This window comes from Jaculus jaculus, chromosome 2, assembly GCF_020740685.1.
Source record: "Jaculus jaculus isolate mJacJac1 chromosome 2, mJacJac1.mat.Y.cur, whole genome shotgun sequence".
NCBI lineage: Eukaryota > Metazoa > Chordata > Mammalia > Rodentia > Dipodidae > Jaculus > Jaculus jaculus.
Genome location: NC_059103.1, coordinates 101,793,565 through 101,819,907, shown reverse-complemented (window position 1 = coordinate 101,819,907; position 26,343 = coordinate 101,793,565). Strand labels below are relative to the sequence as shown.

The window sequence follows — 26,343 nt, the reverse complement described above, 5'->3', positions numbered from 1 at the left end:
TATAATATAACACATATAAATCTTTTTTCTTTTGCCCTGGTTGCAGCTTTAAAGTCTGCGTAGTATAAAATACCCACCCAGTACAGTGAATGACTGTGCAAAAGACAGGTTGACTTGACAGGGTGATGCCTACTTGAAAACATTAGCCAGAATAATTTAAATGTAATCATGGCTTGCCTTCTACCTCCAATAAGTATCAATTTTCTTTTCTGGGTTTTTTTTTTTTTTTTTTTGAGTCCCATTGCCCTCTTGCCATGTTCTTCATGGTTAAAAAAAGTTAAACACGGGCTGGAGAGATGGCGTAGCGGTTAAGCACTTGCCTGTGAAGCCTAAGGACCCCTGTTCGAGGCTCGGTTCCCCAGGTCCCACGTTAGCCAGATGCACAAGGGGGCACACGCATCTAGAGTTCGTTTGCAGAGGCTGGAAGCCCTGGCGCGCCCATTCTCTCTCTCCCTCTACCTGTCTTTCTCTCTGTGTCTGTCACTCTCAAATAAATAAATAAATAAATAATTTTTTAAAAAAAGTTAAACACATAGAGAACAAGAAGAAGCTCCTAGGTGATCCACACACACAACCTTATATATGTTGTAAATAATTTCCTAAAGAAAATGTATAGCCTATGCATTAAAAGGCAAAGATTATTAAAATTGAATATAAAAAATGTAATAATAAAAATAGATTCTATTCATTGAAATGAATAATAAACCTCTTAGTATACATTTGCTAGATATCTTTGAAATTAGCACATTTTTAATGTCCTACTTATCTATTTCCCTTATTATACCAGGCACATAGTATTTACTCAAGACATATTACATGAATAATGAATGACACAGTACATGGTTTCAATATTGTTTACTATTTGGTCAAACAATATTTCTAAAGTGGTCAATCATAAAGTTAAATATACATTAACATATGTTTAAAGTTTCTCAGATTTGCATTACTACTATATGAAAACATTTTCTGGTCTGTAGGAAAACGTACTTCCTAAGATAACTGAAAGCAATTATCAATAATTTTCATCACTGCCAAATCATCTTTCCTTAAGTTACTTGGGAGTGTGAACTGAAGTTAGGATATTCAATTTAGAGCAATTTTATTTATTTTTACTACCTACTAAAAGAGTAAACAAGTTCTGTCTTTTATAAAAGGTAGCACATCTTCAATATGAATTTTTCCCAAGATATACCAGATGGAAACAAGTACACTGAACATAAGAGAAGTCTTCTCTGACTGGCTCTCAATCACCCATAAGGAACGTATGTTTTTTAGCTAACCAGTCTTTAACGTCAAGCAGCCCAGCTGTTGTTTTGCATTTATTGAAATATTCTCTGCTAAATAATTATGTTCATCTTCAGAAGTAGATTGCTTAAAATTACATTTCAATTTCTTTCTCCAAACCAACATATTTTTCACAGTCACAAAGCAAATGCATGGTACATTGGAATGAAGTTACCAGTTTTACAAACTGTTCTGCCATTTCTAAGGGTACAACCACAGTGTGTCATAAAAAGGAAAGCAAACCGTGCCTATGGGGAAGTCTGGCAGAGCTCATACTTCAAGACAAGCCCAAACCTCACAGGGCTTGCAAGCTTTAATGATTTCCTGATTGATTTTTGGAATGATTTTCAAAAGAGTTCTACATGTTGCTAATTGAAATATAAAATTAGATAAGGGCTGTGAGCAAGCTTTCTGGGGTCCATTAAGGCCTTGAGGTCTTTACTCTGTGCGTGGAGGCTTTGACTCTCCTTCACATCTGGATGCACCTGCTGCGCGTGAAAGCACCACACCAAAATAACGGAAAGAAAACCACTTGGACATTGGTCCTACCAAGTTTTAAAGCCTCATGTGACCCATCCTGTATTCTCCTCTGAGCCTGTGCATGATTATAAAATAGATGTATCTTGCTTTATGATGATTTTTTTATAAGATTTTGGGGGAAACAAAAGGGTATTTTCCCAAAATCCCACATACCAGGTATTTCAGACTTAAGTTAAAAAACATTCTGAAGCATTTTTAGCAACATATAATGGCCTATCTTACATGTGTGAGACCAGTCATTAGATTCCTTTACTTATACTTGAAAAGAAGATTATGTTTTAACTAAATAGGATAAGCTTAAGAGCCCTTTGGAGATGTTTTCTTTGTTTAATTTATAAAATGCCTTAGTTGACACCATCTTCCATTGCCTATCAATCCAGTTCGATTTCCCCTGCATACAAGGTAATAAGCAGAATGGCTGTGAATCCGGTCAACATTCCAGCGTTCTGAATCATGAAGAAGGTGAAATCTGTTTTCCTTCCAGTTACCTTTTCTCTCAGCATGTCGTTCATCTCTGGAAACTAAAAGACAGATTTTTAGATAACTGTTGCCATCTTGTGGTAAAACGTGGAATGGTTACTTACAGGTTACTGAAGAGATTATGTAATGAGGACCGACAGCAACTTTCAGGCATCAACAAGAGTAAAGGTATTCAAGTGACTTCTCCACCCAGCCAGACAGGATTGATCTCATTTAAAGTATCCCTACTTCCCATCTCCCTCTCCTCCACTTCCCCCTTCTTCTCCATACCATTGTCCACTGAACCTCATGTTTGACTGGACTCACCCCTTCTGGTTTCACTTCAGTCTTCCTAACCACTTCACTTGGCCCTCCCTAATTTTACTATATTTCTCTTATCAGCTCTCATTATATACACTAACTTTCCTTTTACAGCATTTTGAAGTTATTTGCAATCATTTGGCCATCTATATGACTTGTTTTGGCTACTTAGATTCTAGCTTTGCTCCTTTAGACAGAAGTCCCTACTAATTCAGGGACTGTGCCTGTCTTGCTCACTCTGGAGCCCCCTCAACCTTAAAGATTTTTAACTCTATCAAAAATATCAATAATAGCTGACTGAATTAATTTTTGAAGTAACTGTATATTTAATTCTTCATTTCTGTATTTTTTTCCTTTTATTTGCTCTGTCCTTACAAAAATCATGCGATTCTAATATAAATGATGCATGACTCCAGGATTGAAGATGATAATGATCTCATTACAGTGAATACAATTAAAATCCTAAGTACTTTACTTAAAAATCTACCATTCCTCAGCAATAACATCTTCTGAAAGGCTATGTAAGGAGATAGATAAATGCCAACTTTTCAAACCACATCAATATGATTTGCTACATATGCTGTGATGCCCTGTGCCAACCCATGTAAGAGAGCTCCAGAAACCAGTCAACTGAAAGATCCTCCTGAAGAAAATTCTTACTAGGATAAAATAAGCCATGGCATGAACCCATTCTGAAAATAATACTGTAGCATCTACAGCACCATTATGAGTACATTTCTTCAAAGTGAACAACTCTAATGGGTTCTGTTCCTATCACTGAAAAAAAGTAACCATCTAGAATGAAGACAGTGTAAGTCATTAATTCTGTGGAGAAAATATTAAGGCAGTGGTGGTTCTAAGAAAGTAAATCCTCACTCATTCAAGGGTCTGTCTACACATAATAGCAAATAAAACTAAACCATTAAAATTTGGAACTAATAATACAGATGAAAGATGTTAAGTTATTGAATTTCTATGTAATACATTCCTTCCCAAATGCAAATCAGACATTCCTCGATTTTTGTGCACTGACACATTTTTCTCTTTCTAGAAAGCTGTTCATGACTCACTTGAAAATACACAGCATATTTTCTCTCTTATACACACACACACACACACACACACACACACACACACACACACACATATAAGCAAAGACATAGCCATAAATGCATAGTCACTCAACTAAATAGTCTCAAATCTTAATTTTTCCAAATTTTACTAGTTTTAGCTTAACATTAAGAGTTTTCATTGATTAAAATGTTGAAGTAACAAAATACTATTTACTCTAGCAAGCTGTATTTTCAAATGTAATATTCTCACAAAAGATGAGGGGAATGTTTGGGGGGCGCTGCTAAAATAGAAGTCATATTTTATTCACTGCAGGGCAATAAGACTCCTAGGAAAATACTCCTGCTTTGACAAAACAGTTCATTTTGCCTCTATCCAGTAGGTCATAGATAAAGCAACTAATGCCAGTCATTCTTGAATGACTGTTAGTGCAACCTCCTCAGAAGTGTGAGCCGGCAGAATGTTTCCAAGGACCACAAAGAAGGTCTTACACATTGTAGAAAGCAGGAGGCTAGCCTCTGTCAATTCATAACAAAGATAGTCATGTCTAAATTCTAAATTAAAACAAAATAAAATGTTTGAACTTCTTACCATATCTGCCAGAGAAATGTAAAGGAACATTCCTCCTGCAAGTGCAAATATAATATTTGGAGCAAAATTGTTGCCCACCAAGATGCCGAAAGCTAGGCCAACATAGCAGGAACATGCAGAAAGGAAGTTGAACAGCAAGGCTTGCCGAGCGCTCATCCCTGCATTGAGGAGGATCACAAAGTCCCCTAGGAGAAAAAACATCAAGTGAATTGTATTTGCTTCTGTGTGGGGATGAGATCAATGATAATCATCAGTGTCCAACAGTGGCTTGTTCATTTTGATGCATCAGCAGCAGGGCTTGCTAAAAGCCATATGAAAACACCTTTGCCATAGGAGCAAGTCCCTCACCTAACTCATGAGGAAACTCTTCACACAGGATGGCTATGGAAGTACTGAGCCCCTGAAGAAGAGACAAAGTGCAGGACGCCCCGATCGCCAAGCCATCGATGAAGTTGTGGAGGGCGTCACAGAGCGTTATCATCCAGGCAATTGTTCCAATTTCAGACAGTTTGGGGCCCTTCAAGCAGGTACATGAACTTGATTCTGCCTTTCCATCCTGAAAAACAGAAAAACCAATCAACATAATAAGCAACACTTCTTGAAAGTCCAAGAGATACAGAGAGGTAGGAGATGGGTTATGTCTTGGGAGAGACCAATTGTTTGAATGGAAGCACTTTCATAGTGGATGGGAAATCCTAACAGGGAGAAGGGAAATAAATCAGTTGACACACCTGTAACAAGGCACTTACAGATATTTTAAATGAGTGTCCCCTTAAATCAATCATTTTGGCTTGTATGAACAAATTTTTACAACTGTCTTCCTACAGTGTAACAGATGTTAACCTAAGAATTTGTTCTACACACATATTTTAAAGTCACTCAAAGACAAATTATAAAGTCTTTTCCATATTACAATTTAAATGTCAAATCAATAATTAAAGCATGATGACATCAAAGGACATTTATTCCAAGTCTTTATATACCATTGTGTGACTGTGAGCAAATTACCAGTCAGTTTCTTCAACTGTGAAATGAAATGAATGTACTAAATGACTCACATATTGTAATTCCAACAGCTTACCAAGTGTCCACTCTGGTCCTTGTACTGTGCTCAGTGCCTGGATTGTTATCACATGGTTCCTATCAGCTCTAAATTACCATTAATCTCTTAACAAATTTCATGAAGTATGATGGGAACAGACTTGCCTTTGCATGAACACTTAACTACATTCTGAAAGAGTAACAAATACAGAAAATACTATGGCAGGCCAGGCGTGGTGGCACATGCTTTAATCCCAGCACTGAGAAGGCAAGGATAGGAGGATCACTGTGAGTTCAAAGCCAGCCTGAGACTACATAGTGAATTCCAGGTCAGCCTGGGCTGGAGCAAGACCCTGCCTGAAAATAAAACAAAAAAAATAAAAAGAAAAGAAAATCCTTATGACAGACCATTTGGACATTTGTATGTATTCTGATTCTTTAGGGTGGACAAAGTATGCAAAATCAAATGATAAAATGCCAACTGAAGAATTTTCCAGGAGTTAGATAATGCAGCACAAATTCACTTTTATGTTTTATGTTTGCAATTAACTAAAGAACATTTTATTCCAAATTCCTCTCCTCTGACTCTACCTAAACATCTAATCGGCATATTTGTCCGGCAATGCAATTTGTAAAATACAGAATGGCATGGAAAAGACAGGGGGGGAATGCACGACTCCTTGAAGAAGAACAGTCGCACTGGGAAAACAGGAGTGAAGTTTAGGAATGAATTTTTCACAACTGTGGAATAAGTGCCCAGCAGAGTGGAGCTTCCTTCAGAGTGATCATCAGAGAGGGTTGTTCCAGCATTGCTGCTGCTCAAAACACTGGGGACCAACATGTTCAGAGTGAGTTCAGATCTCAGATGCACCTTTTCTGTCTGCTGGTGGCAAGTTTCCATCTTTAGGGGATTCTGGGGGGGATAAGTTTTGTTCACAGACAAGGTCAAAAGTCATTCAGGTGCTCACTTTGGCAGCACATATACTAAAATTGGAATGATGCAGAGATTAGCATAGCCCCTATGCAAGGATGACATGGAAATTCAGGAAACATTCCATATTTTTAACTCACCCACCACAGCTCAGGGAATTTTGCAGAAGAGAGGGCAGAGAGATTGTAAGAGCCACTGGTTGAGTCGTTGAGCCCAGAGGCATTCCCTCCCCCCAAACATAACTGGTTGCTGCTCCCACAAGATATAACCCACAACCCCATAGGGAGCATCCCCAACAGAATGGGGGCAGGAACAAGGGAAAAAGAGGTACCAACACATGATGTATCCATATGAAATATTTTGTTAATAATAATGCTAAAACATTAAAAAGCCATTTTGTGCATTTCTACATGTGTAGAATGTGTGTGTGGTGTGGTGTGGTGTGGTGTGGTGTGGTGTGGTGTGGTGTGGTGTGGTGTGGTGTGGTGTGGTGTGTGTGCGGATGCATGCCCCATGCGCATGCAGGCAGAGGCCAGAGAAAGTAAGGTGTCCTTTGCTTACTGCTATCCAGAAATCATCTTGAGACAGGCTCAGCCAGGAGCTGATGTCTGTCAGTGAGTCCCAACGATTCTACAGTCTCTGCCCTCACCCCTGCTCCATGGTCTGAGGTTACAGACACATGGTCACACCCAGCATTTTATCTGGCTTCGGCAGAGTTGAATATTTCGTCTTCAGTCTGAGAGGCCCTCATGTTTAAGTTGGAAGTGCTTTTAACCTGTGAACTCTCTCTCAAGCCTGGAGTCGGTGAATGTCTAAGTTACAGTGGGAGGCCTGGGCACTGTTGGTAGCTGTCACTGTCATCACCGTCAGTGCTGGGATGGAGCTAGCAGGGTTAGTTACTGCAAAGGGAAACAGCACACTGTGAGGTGCCCTAAGAGGCACTGTATCAAGTACTTCAGATTTTTAATTTACTTCAAACATTGCACGACATAAGTATAGCTATTACTATTTTAGAGCTGAAGAAACTAAAATACAGAAAGGCTAGTGAATTTACCCAGTAATGAAAATGAAATAAGTGGGTTTCTTTAGAAAAAAGTGGTTTACTACACCAAACTAACGTGATAGGGGGATTCGTAATTGTGGGCTCTAAAGGCAATTTAAATGGAGAACTCCCCCTTGTCTCAATAAAAACTTACCAAACACTAGGCTTCTAATCTCCTTTACTTTAAAAATCAAATCTCTCTAGATGGCTTAGTGGTTGAGTGCTTGCCTATGAAGCCTAAGGATCCCAGCTCAAGGCTCGATTCCTTAGGACCCACGTTAACCAAATGCACAAGGGGGTTCACACATCTGGAGTTCATTTGCAGTGGCTGGAGGCCACTCTCTTTCTCTCCCTTTTTCTCTGTCTGTTGTTCTCAATAAATAAAAAACAAAAAAAAATTAAAAAATCAAATCTCTTCTGCATAAAGAGAATTCTATTTGGCAATATAGCAAACAATCATGATCTATTACATATCCAAGAGTGGCTTGGGAAAAATGCAACAGGGCAAGAAGCAATGACTGCTTACAAAGAAAAGTAAATTAAAATAGGTTGTCATAGGAAAAGTCATAAAGAAAGTGACCTGGTCTTTGAAAACTTACTGATCCAATATACTTTCCAAGACAATTTTCAACTACAATACTTGTTTTCACTTTCTAATTTGGCTTATTTAATCATATATTTATAATTTCATTCTTTGCAATACTTAAGGGAAAAGTCTACAAGACCAAGTCTTGACTATCTGATAACATATACAAAATCTGTTTAGAACCACCCTTGGTTCTACAAAAAAAATTAAATCAATGCATCAGGCATGGTCTCTTATCTGTAAGCAAAAGCTGTACTGACCATATTTACTCTGCCTCCTATTAGCTTTATGAGCTTAGGTCTCAAAGTATACTGTGGGCAAAGTTTTAAAAATATATTTTAATACCTTTGCAACAAACCAGCATAAGCAAGTAGGCAAACATTTGGAAAGAGTTCTTTTATAAATCCACTGGGGCAAATTGCCAAGAACAGAACATCGCAGTGATGTGGAAGAGAGCTCCAAGTGAGATGAGAACTCCCACATCAGTTACTCTCAAGTCTTGAGTTCCTGTCCATGTTAGCAAAGAATTGAAAACACGAACTCAGGGAAGAATAAATTATGAGATTTATTTTATAGAGAATTAAGAGGGAAAGCAAAGCAAAAAAAAGTACCTAAGCCAAAAGAAGTTCTCTTCCTTCCTAGCCAGACACGGAAGCTGGAGAGCAAACTAGGAAAATCACCTTTATGTAGGAGAAAAAAAAAATATCTCAGGGCAGGAAGCTCTTTGGGGAGGGATGGGGCACACATGCTTGGCTCAGGTCTGTTTATATGAATCAGACATTCAACTGGAATATGCCTCATCACCAAATTCAAGTACATAGGAAGGAACCTGGGTTGGTGAGTCTAGGAGCCTGACTCAAGGAGGGACAGCCCACAGGGTGCTAAGCCTGCAAAAGTTGAGAAAGAAACAGGAATCAAATGCTGGTTCTGCTTACAGCCATCTGGGATGAGACTGGATCAGAATTCAATTCTAATCCCACCAGGGCAGTCAGGGTGGCATCAGTGTTTCTGAGCTAACTACCTATCAGGGAAAAAGCTGCCTTGCTCCTAACCTGTATCAACAATACCTCCTCTAAATGAGTCAGTGAGTATTCATGTCTTTGTTTTTACTTTTAAAACTTTTGTCTGTTCCTACTGTTGCAATAGTTTTTCTGCTTGCTGCTTTGTTTGATTTTACCATGACTATGATACATCATTCTCAGCCTTGATAACATAGCTCAATCTACTGAAGATACGATGAGCCCCAGATCATAGGTGAATTTCAGTGTGGTTCTGACAAGAATGACTATGTGATCTTCAGCAAGGCCCTAGCCCTTCCATTTTTGCTGTTAAACACAAATGGAAGTCAAAGTGCAGAGTAATCAGTATGGGGGAGGAAGAATATCATGCACCATGATCACAAAAGTAGATGGAGGATAAAGTAACATTCTACCTAAACTGAATAGGAGAAAGCAAAAGGAAAGAGAAAAAGGTTCTAAGAAATGAAACAGCAAGTGGTTTCAATGCAGAACAGTTTCAGCAAGGTGGAGGAAGTTGAAAAGGAAGAGGAGGCATGAAGGAAGAGACGGAACATGAAAAGAGAGGAGGAAGAATACAGGTGTGCTTGTGAGGAAGAGGAAGAATGAAGAGGAGGGAAGGAGAAAGAAGAAAACAAGGAATAGGAGGAGCAGGAAGTGGAATAGAAGGAGGAAAAAACAAGAAGTACAAAGATAAGGCAGGCAAAAGAAGAAAATGGAGAGGAATAAGAAAGAGAGCACTCAGGAGTAGGAGGAGTAAAAGAAAAGAAAGCTCTTGTCTATCCTTCTATAGAATTATGATCACACAAATGCAGTTCAGCTCTGTAATGGAATAACACAGAGTAGTATAGATAAGAACTATCTATACTTTCTACATGTAATGATGGCCAAAACATTGTATTGGGTTAAAAATTAATAATAAAACATCATGTCTAAAGGTCTTTTTTGTTGAAATCATGTAAGTCAATTAGGGTCTAAGTGCAAATACATTTGGAAGAACATATATAAAAACTTTTGTCATGATTCTCCCTAAGAAATAACATTGTGGGGCTGGAGAGATGGCTTAACAGTTAAGGTACATGCCAGTGAAGCCTAAGGACCCAGGTTTGATTCTCCAGATCGCATGTAAGCCAGATGCACATAGTGGTGCATGCATCTGGAGTTCGCTTGCAGTGGCATGAAGCCCTGGTTCTCACATTCTCATTCTCTCTCTCTCCCCCTCTGACTGTAATAAATAAAAATAAAATCTTTTTAAAAAAGAAATAACATTGTGGGTTATCTCTGTAAAATAATTCTCTTTTATACTTTCTGAGTATTCTATGTATTTTTACATTCACCATGACTAGGAAAATAAAACAGCAAAGTCATAGTTGAAGATGGCATCAAAGGGTGGAAAATGTCAAAAAAGGGAAAGTAGATCTGTGAGGTCTTAAAAGCTCCCATCATTACCATGTGAAGCAGTGAAGCAAGCTGCCTGACAGACAGGCTTGGTTTGCACGACAAAGAAGGTATCCTAAGGCACTGGGTAAACTTTGTCCAGTGGCTACAGAGAACACCATGGGCACAATGAGACCTCATGGCTCTGAGGACTCATGGCCAAGTTCTCGGGGCTTGTCTCAATACTTAATTGGTAAGGAGGCAAAATCAAGCAACCACTTTGGGGAAATGTTAAGTTCCATATATATTCTCATGCTGAAATTTGAAGAGGGTGGTCTGGCAAAATGCAAAAATGAAAATAGTAACCTACAAGCAAACCCAAGGATAACAACATGAAGTACAGATGAAAACTATGTGTAAACACACATAAATAATTGTACTCTTATAATAGGAATCAATGTCTCAAATATGAGAATAATAAAATGCAATTTTATAAAAGTTAACTTTTTGTATGTTTTACTTTATCTTTGAGGGGGTGTCAGAGATAGCAAGAGGGCATGGGTTCTCCAGGGCCTTCAGCCACTGCATATGAACTCCAGATGCTTGTGCCACCTTCTGCAGCTGGCTTGTGTGGGTTCTGAGGAATTGAGCCAGGGTCCTTTGGCTTTGCAGGCAAGTGCCGTAACCACTAAGCCACCTCTCCAGCCCTAAGATGCAATTTAAAAAGACCTCAATTTTATTGGTTATTTTCAAAATAGGGTCTCACTCTAGCCCAAGCTGACCCGTAACTTACTCTGTAGTCCCAGGCTGGCCTCAAACTCAGTAACCCTCCTACCCGTGCCTCCACAGTGCCAGGATTAGATTCATGCTCCACCCCACCCAGTTGAAAAGACTTCAACTTTAAATAAAGACAAATGTGGTTTAAGAAAAGCAGCACCATAGTACAAGCTAATTTACTGATAAAAGAGCCACAGGCCTTGGCATTTTGTCTTTCCCTAAGGGTGTCCTATTGTTGGTGCTGTTGTTATTATCAGTACTAAAGTTTGAACCTAAGACCACATGCACAACAGGCAAGTGTTTTATGATTGAGCTATATCCCCAGCCCAATATCATTTCAAGTTTGTTTGTTTGTTTTTTTTAATTTAACTTACTTAGCCAGGCATTGTGGCGCACGCCCTTAATCCCAGCACTCAGAAGGCAGAGGTAGGATCGCTGTGAATTCGAGGCCACCTTGAGACTATGTAGTGAATTCCAGGTCAGCCTGAGCTAGAGTGAGACCCTATCTTGAAAAAAAAAAAAAATTAACTTACTTATTTGAGAGCGCGACACAGAGAAAGAGGCAGACAGAGAGAGTGTATGGGCACACCAGGGTCTCCTACCATTGCAAACAAATTCTAGACACATGTGCCACTTTGTGTGTCTGGCTTTACATGGGTGCTGGGGAATAGAACCCAAGCCATCACACAATGCAAGCAAACACCTGCAACCACTGGGCAATTTCTCCAGACCAATTTAATTATTGAGACAGGGTCCTACTATATGGTCTAGGCTGGCCTCAAACTCACCATCCTCCTACCTCTACCTCACAAGTGCTGGGATTACAGGTATGTACCACTACACCAAGATTTTATTTATTTTAATTTAATTTTTCAATCTTGGCAATCAAACCCAGCACCTTGCAGATGCAAAGCAAACACTGTCCCACTAGACTCTACTCTCAGCCCATCTCTGAGCTTCAGATTCCTTATCTACAAAGTGGAGAAAATACGACTTCAGCCTTCATAGGATTTTTGTGGTGATTAAATGAAATGCTATTTATAAATTAGTAAGTACTCCATGAAAGATGATGTTACATAAAATGCAAATAAGAACATTATTACAAAAAAGTAAAGCTGCCTAATAGTATGCATGGCAAAAGATTTATTGTATATGATTCTTGAAGACATTCAGGAGCCTATTGGCCAAGCTTACTGAAGAACAGTGGGAGAAAATTAAACCCACAAAGAAAGAACTTTGGAAAAACGTGTGGGTGCAGAGATCTGTTAAAAAGGAAAGAGGAAAGCTTTAACGAGGCTTCGTGATCCAGGGCACAATTACTCTCCTGAAGAAACCTCAGTGGTAAAGCTGAGGGAACATGAGCATCAGGAGAGTAATTAGCCAGAAAGTAAAACCCACTGTGAAAACCCTGGAATCTTGTAGCTGTCCTGGCAGGAACAAAGACATCCTAGGGAGAGATATCACTTTGAATATTAAACTATGGAAACAAAAGACCCTAAGAAATTGGGATTTCCTCAGAAATCTCATGCTGGGAACCATAGGAGAGACTTGTCTCCCAGAAAGAGGTTTCACACAATTCTAACAACTTGTCATGGCATGGTTTGAATGTAAAATGCCACCCACTGCCTCCTGTGTTTGAACACGTTGTTGCTGCATTTGGGAATACCGTGGAATTCTTGCCATAGACAGTGGGTCACTAGGGTCAGGCCTGAGGTTTTACAGTCCCCCGCTCCTCGACCATCTGCTTCCTGATTCTGGTGAAATGAGACCAGCTCCTGCTCCAGCCTGGCAATCCTTCTCTGCCATGACGGACTCTACCCTCTGGAAATGTAAGTCAAAATAAACCCTTTCCTACTCTCAGTTGCTTCCTGGGGTCTTTGTTAACAGCAATAAGAAAGTGACTGACCCAGACTATCTTGCAGGAGAAACCAGCAGAGACAAAGATGGGTGGAATCCTGACCAGGACTGTGTAGTGATGCATAACTCTTGCCAACTGCTTAAACCTAAAAACTCAAGTCAAGACTCATTGATGGACTTGGAGAGATCATTGAACATCTTTATTTATTCCTCTTTCCAATACAGCCACATTGACTACACCTCTCTCTGCTTTTCACTCGTTCAAGTGGCCTATTGAGGACAGGTAGCCAAGCCTAGCTTGTAAGAGATCTGAGAGGCCAGATTATGATCTCAACCTAGTAGTAATCTCGGTTCATAAGTTTATTTGAATCTGATCATTGAGAGGGTCTGGGGGAACTCTGAAAGGTATGAGGTAACAACATCTTATATATGCATAAAGTACTTCCAACTATGAGCATCATCTTCCTTCGACCTTTAGTTCTCAAGAGGGAAACAGTGTGGCAAGAGAGCAGGCAAAGAGGCTTCGGGAGTAACATATGAAATAACAGAGGAAGACCAGGAACACCACCCACCACCACCAGGTCTGGTTACCTGTAATAGAACAGGGCAAGCAGGAGAAAATCTCACAACCTCCAAATGCTAGAGAAGGCAAGTGCCAGGTAAATGATTCATCAAGGATCAAGACTAACTGAAGCCTTTTGAGCGTCCAACCTTCCCCAGCTTTCTGGCCTACTTCTATTCTCAAGAATGCCCTTCTCAGGCTGGAGAGATGGCTTAGCGGTTAAGCGCTTGCCTGTGAAGCCTAAGGACCCCGGTTCGAGGCTCAGTTCCCCAGGTCCCACGTTAGCCAGATGCACAAAGAGGCGCACGCATCTGGAGTTCATTTGCAGAGGCTGGAAGCCCTGGCGCGCCCATTCTCTCTCTCTCCCTCTATCTGTCTTTTTCTCTGTGTCTGTTGCTCTCAAATAAATAAATAAAATTAAAAATTTAAAAAAAGAATGCCCTTCTCTTTATATTTTTTAAGATTGTTATTTATTTATTTAAAAGAGACAGAGACAAAGAGGGGGAGAGTGCCAGGGCCTTTAGCCACTGCAAACGAACCCCAGACGCATGTGCCCAACTGTCTCTATCACTATCCATGTGTCCCTAGTCCAATTCTTTGTTCCAGTACATAAGAACCCAGAGATCTCAACATGCCCTCCAGACTGCAACCCACTCCTAATCAATAGCACAGATATTAGTATTTGAATTTTAGAGATGTAGAAACTGACAATCTTAGAATATAAGCCACTGTTCAAAGTCACATGGGATTTATTGGGAGTAGAATAAGCATTCACTTAACATCAGTTTTACAGCAGGCAGAAACTGTACTAATAAGTGAGGACAGACAAGCAAAGGCATCCCCCATCTTGTGGGAATTCATAGGCCAGAAAGGAATGTTCATCACTTATAATGCAAATCCATGTGAAATAAGAAACAGCTCTCATTTCCTCTCTCAAAATGACTTTTTTTCTCTCTCTTCTTTCTCTTCTCTCTCTCCCTCCCTTCTCTCTCCTTCCCTACCTCCCTTCATCTCTCTCTCTCTCTTTCTCTATCTCTCCACTATCTGTCCTGAGGTGGCTCTGAACATGTCTCCTGAAATGCTCCTTGTTTTGTTTTCTATTTGCGATTAGCCATTGAGGAGTGCCTGCAGAGGGCTAGGGAGAAGGAGAAAGAGGAGCTAAGGGCATTTATTCCCCCATACCCCTCTGTAGGCTTACTCACCTCAGCATGTCCCTGACCCTCAAGTGAAGGCCACGCCTCCTATGAGGACCACTCTCCTTTCATTTTCCAATAACTGACCTTAAAGTTTCCTAATTTGAGCGTAGCATCATTTCCTACTAGGTCTCTAACTGACTTAATCATTGATGCTGGAAGTGGCCATAGGAAACAGATCCCCAGAATTGGATATGTTAATTGAGTTTCTCATAAATTCAAAGTATAGAGGAAATGGAACATGAGTTACAGATAAGGTAATCTACTTCTCCAAAAAAATGTGGTCCCCGAACACAAACTGTCCCTGCAAAGTCCAGGCTGTGGTGCAGGCTTTCCTGGCCCTTGGTGCTTATGACCTGGCAGAACTAGTGAACAGGCAGCGGCACTCAGAAAGCTGTAAGAGGCCTCAGGCAAGCCCGGATTCAGGCCATCACTGCCCAGACTCCTGAGATTTCAGAACAAAACCCATGTCCTCCTTTGCATTCTCTGTGCATGTGTTTGTTGCCAAGAGCAGTTCCTTGGGTGTTCTTGAGTGCCTGCAGAGACTGAACTCTGCCCATGGAACACTCAGTGATCACAGGACCATGTGTGACTGGGTTTTATCTCATCCAGCAAACCATAAAACTGAATTGTCATTACAGCATCCTATTATTCAATTGTACACATAAGAATAGGCCCACACTGGTGTCGAAGGCACAGATGAATTGTCTTGCGGGTGATGAAGTAGTGTGACATCTAAATCCAGTGCTCATTTCCGTTCCCTCAAAGAAGGTTTCACAGGAAGTCTCCTGCAGCTGGTGTACTGCGGCAGCTCTGTAAGCGCATCAGTACCAGCCAGGCTTGTAAGCTAACTCACTATGCACCTGAGACACAGTGATAAAGGGAAATCCTCCAAGTGAGAAGAACTTTCAGTGGAATATCTGATTTTCTACGTCCTACAGAAAAAAAAATAGCCTGAAATACAGAGCTACATTAACTCAGAGTGAGTAGGAGACTTTCAAAAGACATCATGGAGGGGCTGGAGAGGTGACTCAGTAGTTAAAGGCACTTTCTAGTGAAGCCTGATGGCCTCAAGTTTGATTTCCCCAGTGCCCAGGTAAAGCCAGATGCACATAGTGGCAATGCATCCAAAGTTGGTTTGCAGTGGCAGGAGGCCCTGGTATGCCCATTTCCACTCCCTCGTTCAGTCTCTCTCCCTTTCTCGCCCTCTCTCTTTGCAAATAAAGGAATTTAAATATTTAAAAAGATAAAATGGAAAAATTTGTAGCAGTGATATCTGCCAAGAAGTGTAAAGATCAACCTCTTTATAGAAACAGAAGCTAATTCTCTTTGACTAAATCTCATAAGAAGATATCATTGAGAACAACCCCAGTAAGAAAGTAAAGAAAAGCTGATTGTGAATGTCACTCTGCAATAGCTATCCTGTTCTTTGTTTAATGGGCCCACATACTAAGCGACAGACTAGTGTGGAGGAAAGCTATTCATGGGTCCCCATCCTCTTTCTCTGCTGAGGTGATCTGCCCTTCCGAAGCTTCACAACCTGTCGAAAGCTGAGATAATGCTGAGTCCCTGTCCACAAAGATATCATTGCCAAAGACCAAGGTGGCCTAGCTGACTGTGTGTGGCAGCAGGATGATGACACGGGGCTCCCTCATTGTAAGGGAGTAGTCTGGAACTCACACACATACTTGATCCATGCATTCTCTACCTCCAGTGCCTGTGCAGTAGCATCCTCCACGATGCCTAATAGATAGCCAAGGTCACCGGTAAGAGCTTCCTGCAAATCATGTTTCCGCAAAGGAAGTGACAGCATGAGCACAGTGAGGAGTTCACAGATGCTGTAACTTATGTCTTCACAGAAGCAGCCAGAAAGACCTGTGGGGTCCCCTGCTGGACGCTCAGCCAGAGTGCAAGACCCGTCCTCTGTCCATAGATTGTGGACATATGCCTCATACAAGCAGCCACATATATGGTGCCACCTCCAGAACAGAGAATGTACAGCCCAGAACAGCTGTAGTAGTAGCTCATTGTCTTAAACTGTGGATTGTGAATCTCTATGGCCAAGTAACTGAAAGTGGGGGGCTTACAAAAAAGAAAAACAATGGCAACAGTAAAAAGCTTTCTGAACATGCAATGGCCAAAAGTTGATTCAAAACTCAAATGCACAATGAATCCATGTTGTTTCTGCCAGGACTCACAGTGATGCACCACACAACCTCACTGCAGCCTTGGATCTGAACATGCACCACATGCACTTCCCATCATGCCATGAAACACCCGTGAATGCCAGCGAGGGCTGCCGGACACACCTCAACACAGAGTGATGAATTAGTACTATGAGCTTCAGTGTTTTTACTGCATGTACAAAGTTTCCTGCTCTCATAGAAACATAATGAGCGACTATGGAAAATAAAGGCTTTTATTTCCTGCCATCATTCCTCCATACATCTTCAATGGCACTGTGTTCAAATGTTTGATGTTTTTATTAAGAATTTATTTTTTAGGATGGAGAGATGACTTAGCAGCTAAAGTACTTGCCTGTAAAGCCTGGGGACCCAGGTTCAGTTCTCCAGTACCCATGTAAGCCAGATACACAAGGTGATACATGTGTCTGAAGTTGGTTTGCAGTGGCCAGAGGCCCTAGCATGGCCATTCTCTCTCTCTCTCTCTCTCTCTCTCTCTCATAAATAAAAAAATATATTTTTAAAAAAGAATATACTGGGCTGGAGAGATGGCTTAGCGGTTAAGCGCTTGCCTGTGAAGCCTAAGAACCCCGGTTCGAGGCTCGGTTCCCCAGGTCCCACGTTAGCCAGATGCACAAGGGGGCGCACGCGTCTGGAGTTCGTTTGCAGAGGCTGGAAGCCCTGGCGCGCCCATTCTTTCTCTCCCTCTATCTGTCTTTCTCTCTGTGTCTGTCGCTCTCAAATAAATAAGTAAAAAATTTAAAAAAAAAAAAAAAAAGAATATACTGGCCGGGCTTAGTGGCGCACACCTTTAATCCCAACACTTGGGAGGCAGAGGTAGGCGGATCACCATGAGTTTGAGGCCACCCTGAGACTACCTAGTGAATTCCAGGTTATCCTGGGCTAGAGCAAAACACTACCTTGAAAAACAAACAAAAAAAAAAAAAGAAGAATATACTTTGTATGGACATATCATGTGTTGGTACCATCAATTCCCTCCTCCTTGCCTCTGTTCCATTGACAGCCCTCCTCACTGAGATTATTGATATTCCCCATGAGGTTATGGGTTATGCGTTATGAGAGCAGCAGTGAGTCATTGGAAGAGGGAGAGCAATGCCTCCGGTGCCCTTCCAACCTGTGGCTCTTACAATCTTTCTGACCCCACTTCTACAAAATTCCCTGAGCCTTGATGAGTGAGTTTTAAGTCTACTTCAGTGATGAGCTTTGAGGAGCCTCTGGATTTCTGCTTTGGTAGATGTTGAGTATCCTCAGGGTCTGTCTCCTTCACCCTGGTGCTGATTGTCCAGCTGGCCATGGAAGCAGCGCTCTTGCTCATCTCACCAATTCCTCTGTGGTTTCACCTGGGCATTGGTTGAAGTGCAAGGGTTTTATAAATCCTAGTTGATCTTCTGACTTGAGTTTCATGAAAAGCTATTCAATGAATTTTGGGTTGTGACTACAAAAGAATTTCCAACAATTTCTGAAATAACCCTAAACATATTTCTGCCATTTAATAATAGGTATTTAAATGAAGTGGCATTTTTAGCATTGATGGTTATAAAATCAAAATATTGATCAGTTCTGACAAACACTGATGTTCTGTATGTTGCAGTATCAAATTCAGCCACAATTTAATTTTTTGTGTAAAACCAAAAAAGAACAAGCACAGCAATATCGTTAGTATCCCAATTTCCTTTTGTCTTTAGCAAGCAGTAAAAATTGAACATATCCCGAAAATTTATTCTAAAATAAATTTATTTTTTACCAGAAAATGCTTTATTTATGTATCTATTTTATATAATTAGAGTTGTATTAAAATGCCTCAAACAAGAGGATTCCCAAGTGGATAAAGTTTAAAAGGCCCTGCTATGTAGCTAAAGCAGCCAATCTTACATATCTACAATTTGAAGAATTCTTAGTTCCTGTCACCATGACCTTGAACTTGGTGAGACTAATGGACCTAATATCCAAGGAGTCATGCTTCCACCAGGAAACAGCGATTTTTCTAATCTCTGGAAGTAGAGTCTAATCCCTGGAAATCTGAGGTTTTTAATCACTAAATTTGCAGGCAGATGAAGAGGTGGACTTGTTTTAATAGGTGGACTTGTTTCTCTGATACAGAATGAGGACAGAGATCAATCCAAGAACTTAGTGGGACTACTCTTAGTACTCTCTTCCCAATGATCCCAATCAAAAGACAACTTCCCGGTAAGAAGAAACCACCAAGAACACAGTTTTTTTCAGGAATGAAGGTTTTCAGTGTCCAAGTTGGGAAAAGGCCACTGGCAGCTGAGATGGTACCAGAGGGTGAAGTAAGTACCAAATGTGTATCTGCAGGGAAGGCTACAATTAGCAATCTATGCTCATACCCAGCTAGAACACTAATGTGGTTATAATTAATGTCTCTCTTTTGCATCTTATCTCCCTTTCCTTCCCCTAGCATTTTATATGAAGAATACTCACAGGACTGGGGAGATAGGTCAGTTCGTAAAGTACTTGTCTTCCAAACATAAGACCTGAGTTCAATGCACAGAATCCATACAAACATGGTGGTATGCACTAGGAAACCCAGTGCTAAGCAGGCAGAGACAGGAGAGCCCTGGAGCTCATTGCTCAGCCATTTTAGCGTAGGTGGTGAATTCCTGGCAAGTAAAAGACCCTGTCTCAAAAAAGATGAATGGGCTGGGCATGGTGGTGAACACCTTTAATTCCAATACTTGGGAGGCAGAGCTAGGTGGATTGCTGTGAGTTCGAGGCCACCCTGAGACTACATAGTGAATTCCAGGTCAGCCTGGGCTAGAGTGAGACCCTACCTTGAAAAAAAAAAAAGATGAATGGCACCTGGGGAACAACACCTGAGATTTTGCTGTGGCCTTTGCAGGCATATATGCATACTATAAACACACATGTACATGCACTCATATGTCCTGTATGTGAAATATGCACATACATGAACACATAAAAAAATACTGGTGGTGGCCAAAAGTTCAGGTGAAGGCTACAATATTCCTTAAATGACATAGCACAGGGATGATGCGGCAGCTAAAAGGATTCTGCGAACATGCAATTTTCACCCACATGAAGACAAGAGTAGAGGCTTATATGGGAGACAAGGTAGAATATTAGAGGCTTCATTCATTTATTCATTCATCCAGACACACGCTCTGCTCTTCTTACTTTGGCCTTCTCTGCTTTTCAAGACCTGTATGGCTCCCATGCCTCTGAGAGGCTTCCACTTGGTTTCAGACAAAGAAAACTTGCATAAAATTGAGGAGGCAAAGATGAGAGTTCTTACATTCTTAGGCCCTCTTTGGAGAGCAATGTGGGCTGCCTATGTCCCCATTTAAAGAACCCTGCATCATTTCCAGTGGCTTTGAAAGTAAGTCTAAAATAAAATAAGCCTTTCAATTTCAGCCACCTCTCTTTTCCTTGCCTTGGGAGTAACTGTTAATAGTCATTGTTTCTAGCCTCAGGTTACTGAGCACCCTCCCCCCATGTGGTTCACTTCAACCCTGTGGAGTTCTGTAAATTACCCCTGTCCTATCTATTATTTATCTTTATTTGAATGCAACATCACTTTCTGGAAAGGCCATGCGTGCCTCCGTCAAATTCTCATTCCCAACACAGCATTCACAGTCATCCCAGTATCAAGCATGCTTTAATGGAAAAAGTAACACAGACATGAATGTATTATAAAATATTAAAGCCACTCTGAATATAAAATGGTGATAGGGTTTACTCTTAGGACTAGATTTTCTAGTGGTTTCAATGTCTGTATTTTGTAGCTAAGGGTTTCTTTTCCAGCTCATGTTAACCAAGATGAAACTTCATTTGAAAAAGTACAAGTTAATTCCATTATTGATGCATATAGCCAAATGTAAATTATGATCACTAAATTGCCAGTCACTTGGTTTCAGAAAAATCTCAAAACTACTTCCAAAATTCACTTTACTAATGAAAATAGCCATCAACAAGAAAAATAACAATTTCCAGAAACCTTTAATTTTTTCTTTTTCTTTCCAGTCCTTTATGAGTTTGTTTGGGGCTTTAAGAGTTGAAATAATTGTCTTTCATTTCCAGCTTGGGACTCCCGCACTTTACTGCCATGAAAAAAAGAATAATTATTTAGGAGAAACTTGAGAAGTTTTCAAGAAATCTGATGCTATTTGCCAATGGCATTTAAACTCCTCTATGCTAATTAAATATTTACCATTATCCTAATGGACTATTTAAACCTCTCTGAAAGGTTGCCTAGTGTAGCACAGATGAGAACAGTAATGCTCTGGTCCATTTGGGAAACAGGGCACATTTCTTATGAGAGCTGTGTAATGTGCTCTCCAGACTATACAATTCTCACTGTCACCGAGAAACCCTGAAGGGACTTTTAAGAGGCACCCCCAAAATGGTTAAGTTTTAATATAAGCCCAAGAAATCAGTTGCTAGGATCCTAAGAAATAGTGTTCCCAAAATATAGGCATATACTGCTCAGCATGAAGGACTCCAGTGTAATTATGATGAAGAAACAAAGGTGGAGTAGGGTGCCTCAGAGGTACGGACCTGGCTCAGTGGCTCCTTGCTGTGCGCTTAGCCAGTGACATAAATTGTGTCAAGAAAAGCTAAAATCTAGAGGATTCTGCCCAATATATTAGAATTGATTTATTGGCTGGCTCTGTTACAAAATTTTTTAAAAAGTGTGGGAGTGCTTTCTGTTGGCATAGGAGATTAGAAACACAAGCCTCTGAGGACAGGAAGCCTGGGAAAAGTGATAAGAGGCAAAGAATGGTAGATGGGAAGAAGGGCCAAAGTCAGTGGTAACTGCAGCCACCATGACATAACAAGCAATTAGAAACCTTATTGGGGTGTTAGGAATTAGGAAGGCTGCCAACAGAGCAGTCAGCAACACAGAGACAGAAGTAAGAAGCTGTTCTCTGTGAGAGGCGACCAGACCCTGGTCTGTAGTTCAGTATTCAGAAGAACCAAAGGCAGTCTCTGCTCTTTTGAGTAGAGTAGAGGTAAGAGCCACCCAAGAGAAGGGTACCAAGACCTCATTCATCATTAGAAGAGACGTCACTGTGCCACTTGAAAGAAGCACTGCCAGAGCACAGCACAGTAATGATGACAATCATAATAATAACATAATTATGCAGCCCTTTCACTCACTCTGCTCCTAACACTGTTCTGTGGCTTTCACACCCGCCAAGTCACTTACTCATCACAACAATCCTACCTGCTTATCATCCTCATTTTACAGGTGAGGAAACTGAGGAATGGGGAAGTCAAGTTACAAAGCCACACCTCTAAGAAGGAGCAGAGATTGGGCCTGAAGCCACATACCAAGCAAGCTAAGCCTGTGATCTCTACAGAATGTGGCGTTTGATTTTCTGTGGTTCTCTGCCATCCTGCTGGGATCTACCACTGTAGTCACTCTGTGAATATCAGATGACTGAGTAAATAAATTGTGATAACTGGAAATGCACATTTTCCCTCATGACATGTTCACAAATTGGACATCACATGATGTGGAAAGTATGTGCATAGGAAATGTCTTGCTCTGCTCTTTTCAATTCCTCTGTATAATACAAGCTAAGAGTCAAATTTCAGAGGTACTTGTCATATGTGGGAAAAGAATGTGTAAGTTCTACTGTGCATTAGCCACTCAGATCACTTTTCTACTCTTAAATCCCATCCAACTCTTTCTTACTAGTGGCTTTTTTGATGGATGTTACCTTGGTCATACTATTCTTCTCCCCAGTCTTTGCAGGGCTAGCTCCTGCTTACAATTCAGATTTGAGATTAAATGTGTTCTTAAAGAGATTCTCCTTGATCACCCAAACCAATGTAATGACTCATACACTGTCACCTCATCACATTGCATTTCCCTGCACAGCATTTGTGAGTCCATGACGGGCTGTGTGTCCTGCTGCAATCAACCAAATGCCTGTGCCAGGGAGCACAAACATTTTCAGGTTAGGTATCTCTTTGCCTTAGCATCTCTGTATAGGAGCTGATCACTTGATAAGTGAATGAATGACAGAATGAATGTCTCAAAGCTGAAGACCTGTTCCTATCCCTTCATAAAGCTTCAGAAGTTTGATGTGTAAACCAGGATGTTATTCAGAACACTAAATGCTAACATTAAAGTAGCCCGATAGAGCCTGAAGCTCAATTTTTAATTGCTATTATTGTTTTGATATAAACACTGCATAATTATGGAAATTTTGCCAAAGCTAAGAATACTAAAGAAAATATAAAACATCTCTGCAAAAAATTATATCAGCACAATAAAGAATTTTTGTGAGTTTTACTTTCCAAATGCAAAACATCCTCTGGATTTGGGTTTCTGTTTTGTAGTCTAGAGAATATTAATTATGGGCTGGAGAAATAACTCAGCAGTTAAGACATTTTGTCTGCTAAGCTAAAGGACCTAGCTTTGGTTCCCCAGTACCCACGTAAAACCAAGTAGATGCACAAGGTGGTACATGTTTGCAGTGGCTAAAGGCCCTGATCCACCCATTCTCTTACTCTCTATCTGGCTCTTTGTTTCTCTCTCTCTCTCATAAGTAAATAAAAAGAAAATATTAAAAAGAAAGACTATTAATGATGGCTAATACCTCACTTCAGCTTGTTTTTCAAAATATATTTGATCACCTAACAATAAAGGAGGCTAAATCAAAGAATAGCAATTCAGAAATCTGAAAGGCTTAACAAACCATCCAAAGTAAATCTTGATTGGTGCTTTCTCTATATTAAATGTTTCCAACTTCTATCTGCCTTCTATGAGTTGCTACAAAGGTTTAATAAAGTTATGTTCATTAAGGTCTTTGAAATTCTGAAGTAGAAAGAGATTCAGTAAAATACAATCTTCTTTTATTTTTAATCTTTCAATACCCTTTAACAGAAATAAAAAGCAACAATTTCTCACCCATTCAAAAAGAACTGGGCCAGGCATGGTGGTGCACGCCTTTAATCCCAGCACTTGGGAGGCTGAGGTAGGAGGATTGCCATGAGTTCGAGGCCACCCTGAGAGACTCCATAGTGAATTCCAGGTCAGCCTGGGCTAGAGTGAGACCCTACCTCGAAAAAAACAAGAAACAAACAAACAAAAAAAAAAAAAAGAACTGGGCTCACACATTGGTGTCTCTACTGATTAGAACTCAAAACTTCTGAGTAAACTAGACCACTGATAAGCATGGTGAGCAAAGCTAAAGTCCAGAGAAAATCACCATTTGGTTAAAGTAAATGAGAAGCCAGTAACTTAATCTGACTGTGATCCTCAGAAGGAAACTGGCACTGCCCCATCTAAAATGACAGACAGAGTAAAGTCAATCACCAACCAATCAATGATCTGATTATAACATGAACACCCATTTATTGAAAGAGAGCCCTTAAGTTGGTCTTCAAATGCCTTCAGTTCTGCTAAGTATTAATCATTATTACAATAAGAATGTGGGTCTGGAGAAATGGCTTAGCAAATAAGAGCACTTGCCATGCAAACATACAGGCTTGTGAGGGCCTGTCTGAGTTCAATCAACCCATGTCAAAAGCTGTGCATGGCCATGCAGGCCTAGAACCCCAGTCCTATGGGAAGAAGGGACAAGAGAATTTCTGGGGCTTACTAGTCAGCCACTCTGATCAAAAGTATGCAACTCCAGGTTCAGTGAGAGACTCTGTCTTAAGGAAATAAAACAGAAGTGATAGAGGAGGACACCCAACATTCTCCGCTGACCTCTGCACACATGTGCATGAGGTGTGTGCATCTCACACACAAGTGCATTCTCTATACGTACACATAACACACCACATGCTACACACATGCACAAGCACCAAAAAGACAATAGGATTTTTGAATCTGGACTTTTGCCTTGGACATCAAACAAATAAATATAATTATAGAGACAGATGCATATCTGTAGGTATGTGTGTAGGTATGGAGGGATAGAGGAGAGAAAGATTTGCTAAGATTTTCCTACATAATAGTAATGTCAAACTCAAAAGCATTTTGGGCCAGGAATGGTGGCACATTCCTTTAATCCTAGCACTTGTGAGGCAAAGATAGGAAGATGGCTATGAGTTTGAGGCCAGCCTGAGACTACATAGTGAATTCCAAGTCAGCCTAGGCTTGTGTAAGACCCAACATCAAAAAAAAAAAAAAAAAAAAAAAAAAAGGCTGAGAGCTTGGGAGATGACTAAATGGTTATAGACACATGCTGGCAACGCCTGATGGCCAGATGCACAAAGTAGTACATGTATCTGGATTCATTTGCAGTAGCAAGAGGCCTCTTACTTCATTCTCTCCCCACTCCCACCTTCTTCTTCAAGGAATATGGATCTTACTTGTTACAAACACAAAGCATTCCTCGCTCTGGAAAACTGTCTGTCATGCAATCCACTGAATAAAAGTTACTTACCAGGTCTCGATACAGTATTTCCAAGCTGCTGAGTGTAGCATGTAAAGAATAAAGCACAAAATGGTTTTAAAAGCATCAGTAGCAGAATCCAAAGTAAAGGAAGAACCCCACTTTAACATGCCTAATAAGTACGAGATGGGCATTCTTATGTAATACAATCATAAGAAACAGTACAGCAAGACCCACCAGCAATAGGGTATATATCTCAATATTCCATTGTTTGTGCTGGCTTACAAGGGAGCTCTCTAACATAGCAAAGTTAAGCAATTCTTTCCAATCTTCAGAATAATTTACTTGAGTCTTTTACTTTTTCATTGTTTTCCAAAGGGAAAATGTTTTGGCATTCATTTGCATTTTTTTTATCAATCCACATGCCTGATATAGCAACATAGCAATTCTCCATTATACTAATAGGGGAAAATTAACTTGACATCAAGCCTAATTGAGTAAAACCTTACTAATTCTTCTAAATAGGGAGAAGTCCTGCTTGATTAGTGAAAGCAATTAATATAAAACATGTTTAGATAAACACTCTTACATTGATTTTCAGACCCTACATTAACAAATGGAGCTAAATGTAGGGCAGCAAGTATAGACATGGGGAGATCCTTAAGGCAGCCGACCACAGTTTCCAGGTCAGATCAATGCTCCTTATCAGGTACAAGATAACAACTTGGTGATCCTTTAGAACATTTAAAAGCTTTAGAAACAATTATGCCAAAAAATTCATTGAAGGGCAATGTTGATAGATACTGCCAAGATACTCTAGAGCCCAGCCTTATAAGCAAAAGGACACAAGTCATAATTGATCAGATCAGTAGAGTAAAAAGTAACAAGGTTTCACTATGCAGGCAATCCGTAATTCACTGTAAACTTGATTCCAAAAGTTCATTTGTGCACTGTAGAAATCATAGCTGAGTGAAAAGCTTCCACTGGGAAGCTAGCTTTGTATATAAGGAGCAAACATGGACCCCAGGAGGAGCTCCCAACCTACCTTTACCACTTATGAACTCAAATGAGAAACCACTTAACTGAGTCTTGATTTACTCACTGGTAACAAGATGTGACAGGCTTTCAGAGAATGGTGTAAAAAGCAAACATAGT

General features: G+C 40.3%; 1 protein-coding gene and 1 non-coding gene across 2 annotated transcripts in view; one reads left to right on the top strand and one right to left on the bottom strand.

Annotated features, from left to right (window-relative positions):
- Positions 1-840: 840 nt before the first annotated feature.
- Positions 841-26,343, bottom strand: part of Slc39a8 (solute carrier family 39 member 8) — an 85,611-nt gene continuing 60,108 nt past the window's right edge. Inside the window, exons 6-8 of the mRNA XM_004662955.2 lie at positions 4,615-4,822; positions 4,267-4,451; positions 841-2,345 (exon numbers count right to left, since the gene is read on the bottom strand). Coding sequence (XP_004663012.1) covers positions 2,196-2,345; positions 4,267-4,451; positions 4,615-4,822 — 543 coding nt within the window. The 3' untranslated portion in view covers positions 841-2,195. The remainder of the gene's footprint in view (positions 2,346-4,266; positions 4,452-4,614; positions 4,823-26,343) is intronic.
- LOC123459015 lies at positions 6,268-6,371 on the top strand. Its single transcript, XR_006635947.1, has one exon. It is a non-coding gene; the product is annotated as a U6 spliceosomal RNA (small nuclear RNA).